Genomic DNA, 4,590 nt, shown 5'->3' with positions numbered 1-4,590 from the left:
TGAGCAAAGGCACAGAACGCCGAGACTAAGCAGCTACCGAGGTGCCAGCGTTCCAAATACGAAGGAAGCTAACGTGGGGCCTGCTTCTTTGGAGCAATTTATGAAACAGAAGGAATGAGGATCTTCCGACCTCAACACTTAGCCTATTTTCCTTCCAAAAGGGCAGGCTTGAGTGACACAGGATTACGCCGTTCTCTGCAGTCCAATCATACCATGTGATTTTGCAGTATATGACGTTTACCTAATGTTATTAGTGCTGTTTCTTAGTGTTTAATGCTTTAGAATCACCCTACAAATAAAGTAGGGAAGACCGTTCGTGTTTCTCAACATCACACACATGTTCTAAACCCTGACAATGTGCCAGCGGCATGAAGGTGGCCGCGGAAACGCTGCGGGGGCGAGCAGAAGGGGAGGCAGCGTCTGAAGCCCTCATCGCGGCAGGAAATAAACAGCCACTGTCTAAAAGAGATGGAACAAGAAACAGAGCTTAGAGCGTCTAATGTTCTGAAGGTACCCAAGAGAAGAAGTAAAAATAGAAGTAATAAAAGAGGGGTGGGCTGGACAGGGAAGGACAGCACACACGACTTACACGTCTCATCTTTTAAGACAGGTTTGATACCATCTGAGGCTGACAAATGGGTCTAAATATCATTCAGAGTCATGGAAGGCTCCAGAAAGAACTGTTAGGAAGGTACGGTAAAAGCGGAGTGAGGCTGAGGGGAGGACAGGGGTGGCAGAAGCTTACTCCGTTATACACATTTCTGTTCTCATGACTTTATTACAATATGCAAGTATAAACTTTAATCTTAACTGATTACTCAATTTCCTTTTGACTTAATTCTACTTTAAAAACTTAGCAAAAATATTTTGGGGGGAAAAAAGTTTTACATACAAAGAATAGCAAAAATTCTTGTACACAAACATCAGAAAGTCTCAAGTCTTTGAAGATAGCCTCAAATGACAGTCAGATAATGGCTGAGTAAATCAGGGCTATCCGCTCGGGAGATTAGTTCATGTTCATTAGGAATGATAGATAAATTTGTTTCTCATGAAAATGCTTATGAAATGTTAACTGAAAAAGTTAACATTATTAAACTTGAATTATGATTTAAAGTTGCTAAACACAGGTTACTAGATGTATGCCACTTCCATACATTACTAAAAAAGTCCAAAAATTATTACTTTACCTAAATACAAGGAGGTAACAATAGGATAAAGACTGGAAGGAAATATGAAAATGACTGAATCTTCCCCCAGGAATGCTGTAATCCAGCAATTCTTTTAGGGGTGGGTCCTCACACAGCAAAACTGCCAGCATGCCCCTCAAATATTCAGAACAGCAGACCTACAAAACCAAAATCTCCAGGGATAAGATTCAAGACGTCCACTTCGTAATAGTTATGAGGTTAACTGTCGGAACTCACGCACACTGAAGCCCTCTGCCTCATCTCACAGGTAGTCCAGCACACAATTCCAGGAGCAAATTTGAGCCACAGGCACAAAGAGACAAAGAGCCACTGACAGCCACCAAGAACCTGATGGTCGGGTGTCACCTCCCTCATGCTGACACTCCGACCTATGCATCTGTGCCATAACCCTCTCTTCATCATTGTGTCCCTGGACAAGCAGCGTCCAAGAAAAGAGCAGAGGCCAGGTGACATCCTGGTCACCCTATTCCACTTACACCTGTGAATCATGCCAGGTGTTATGCTTCAGCTCCAATCACTTCCCTACATGCACCTTAACGCAAAATAACCAGACTCTCAGTTGTGAAGGACCCTGGAGTTAACCTGATCCGGCCCCTCACTTTACCATGAAGGAAGACCCAGGGAGATTATCTGACCAACCTTCCCCGTCCTCCAAACCACCCACTATTAAGCAAAATCCTGTCCAGCGTCCGGCGTTATCGAGTCCAAACGCATGAACACAGGCACGACTTACTTGAACGAGCACTCGGTCAGGTTGAAGGGTGGGCAGGCATACTGTGTTCGCCACTCGAACAAGTAGGAGCAATCTGACGTCTCCTTGAGAAACACGGGCTGGAGAGGTTATCAGAGACAAGTTAGTTTACACGGTGAGTCTCGAGGACGAAACTAGTAAGGGTGACTATGTTCATTATAATCTATGCAAACTGATCAAAGTTCCAACACACTTCCTGTAAATAACGTACTTAACAGAAGCATGGAGGCCTCATGAGACCTATGCATGGACCCGTTTTATAAACACAGGGGCAGCGGGGTGATGCGGGCCCACCCCACCGCAGAGACCCTGCTGCGGGCCCCAGGCCCTCACCTTCTGGGTGCTGCGGTCGCAGTAGAAAAAGACGGTTGTGGAGCGCTGGTACACTTTGTGGCAGGTGTCCCCGCCGGTGTAGTTCATTTTCAACAACCCGTTCTCATAAGTCAGTTTCTGAGTAAAGAGACCTGTTCGAGAAGCAGCTAATTAAACAAGGATTGGTTCAGGAAGTCCCCAGGACGCCATGCTTATCATAACGGACACGTTACATCACGCGCTCTGAATAAACAGGTGGCCGAGTATGCCAGGCACGTACCACTAGCTCCCCGCCACGTTAGATGGCAGGAAGGACGAAGCCAGCTGCTCTCACCCAAGGCTGCAACATTGCAGACAGACCACAGGGAGGACGACACACAGGCGTAAGCCAAGAGGAAGTCACCTCCTCTACGTGGCCCCTAAAGGGCTGTCCACACACTCACCATGCCAGCGACTTCGCTTTCTTTTTTAAAGGTCCGTAAACTCATTATCACTTGCCCAACTAAAGAGACAGTGTGGTGACCAACAGCCTGCCCTGTGAGGTTCACAGTCAACCCTTCACTAAATGTGCCCCCTCTGACCCAGTTCTAGAAAGTACTGCCTCGGCTAGTTCGGTGTGTCCCAATGTTGCAATAAAGAAAATAAACAAGATCTTAGAATCGATAACTGGTTTTGCTATAAGCGCTGGCAACATTCGTCACCATGAATTCTGGTTGAGACCGTCGGAAATCACACGATTAAGCCAGTTCCATGAGAACGCAGCAGCCGACCCTCCCGCTCAGGACAGACAGACGCACTGACACTTTCTTCCGCGTATCACCTGACACGTGGAATCCGCTGTTTTGCAACAAAAGCAGAAGGAAAGGCGTGGTACCTGCCACTCTTTGGAATCCCTGCGGCCCCTGCTTTTCCTGACAGGACGAGATCACCTTGGACTTGTCATCGGTTGAGCAGACATTCGAGGACAGCTTTCCACAGACCCGGAAGTAGTAGGTGTACTCGCCGGAGCGCACGACAGTGTCATTCAGGCCGAGCGGCTTCAGGTCATACAGGTTGCCGTGCCGTGGGTCCTTCACCTCACAGTTGTCCCCTTTAAAAACACACAAGTGGATGGGCCATCGCAGCTACACGCACAGTCACACTTGCAGGCAAAAAGGTGCACAATTTTCAATCAAGCAAGTACTATCTTAAAATAGGCATTAGGCATTTCCACATTAGCCCACTCTGTTTATGTACATATACGTATATGTGTGTATATATGTGTGTGTATATATATATATGTGTGTGTGTGTATAGAATGCCTGGCAAATGGCATTCTAGAAAAGCCTAGGTCACAGGATAAAGATCTGCTTCATCTAACAAAATAAAACCCCACGGTAAAGTGTTCGCGTGTGGAAGGCCAATGACTCCATCAGTTCAGGTGGCATGTGGGAGACGTTGCTGGTAAAGCCACAGGCTGTAGTGGAGTAAATGCAGGAGCATCTAATCCCTACGTTAACATCTGAAACATAACATCGTACGTCAATGATAACTGAAAAAAGTAATTCCCTAGATAGTAAAAAAAAAAAAAAAAAAAAACCCATTCATTAAAGAGCATTTCATGGTCACGCATGTGGCCATCATTATGGGGTTTCACATCTAAGGTGCTATTCAGAATGCCTGCCACTTCATACACTCACAGCCATTCAGGAGCTGGGCCCTGGGCCTTACCTTCTGCTCTGACAACGGGACAGGCTTCCACCGTTCTCCAGAGAAACACGTACTCACAGCCATCTAGAAGCTGAAACATTGGTGACCCCTGTAATAGAAACCAACAGCTGACTTTGTTTTCATTTATTTAAAAAGAAATCAACCCCGAATAGTCACGGCAACCTCAAGAAAGAAGACCAAAGTTGAAGAGATCACAGTACCTGATATTAAGCTATACTACAAGGCTATAATAATCAAAACAGCATGGTACTGGCATAAAAATAGAAACATTGATCAATGGAACAGAATAGAGAGCCCAGAAATAAATCCAGGCCTATATGCTCACTGACAAAGGAGGCAAGAACGTATAATGGGGTAAAGACAGACTCTTCAATAAATGGTGCTGGGAAAATTGAACAGGTACATGAAAAAAAACAAAAAAACAAAAAAACTGGACCACCTTCTTACACCATATACAAGAATAGACTCGAAATAGATTAAAACTTAAATGTAAAACCAGAAACCATAAAACTTTTAGAAGAAAACATAGGCAGTAAACTCTGATATTACTAACAGTAATTTCTTTCAAATACATGTCTTCAGGCAAGGGAAACAAGAAAAAATAAATGG

General features: G+C 45.0%; 1 protein-coding gene across 1 annotated transcript in view; it reads right to left on the bottom strand.

Moving 5' to 3' along the window:
• The window catches only part of IGF2R (insulin like growth factor 2 receptor), an 86,329-nt gene that overhangs the window by 32,239 nt on the left and 49,500 nt on the right, over positions 1-4,590 (bottom strand). Inside the window, exons 25-28 of the mRNA XM_023523443.1 lie at positions 3,982-4,092; positions 3,146-3,361; positions 2,293-2,423; positions 1,942-2,039 (exon numbers count right to left, since the gene is read on the bottom strand). Of these exons, the coding sequence (XP_023379211.1) occupies positions 1,942-2,039; positions 2,293-2,423; positions 3,146-3,361; positions 3,982-4,092 (556 nt within the window). The remainder of the gene's footprint in view (positions 1-1,941; positions 2,040-2,292; positions 2,424-3,145; positions 3,362-3,981; positions 4,093-4,590) is intronic.

The sequence above is a fragment of the Pteropus vampyrus genome, unplaced genomic scaffold, assembly GCF_000151845.1.
Source record: "Pteropus vampyrus isolate Shadow unplaced genomic scaffold, Pvam_2.0 Scaffold392, whole genome shotgun sequence".
NCBI classification, from domain to species: domain Eukaryota; kingdom Metazoa; phylum Chordata; class Mammalia; order Chiroptera; family Pteropodidae; genus Pteropus; species Pteropus vampyrus.
The sequence above is the reverse complement of the archived record's forward strand: the minus strand, read 5'-3'. Positions and strand labels throughout refer to the sequence as shown.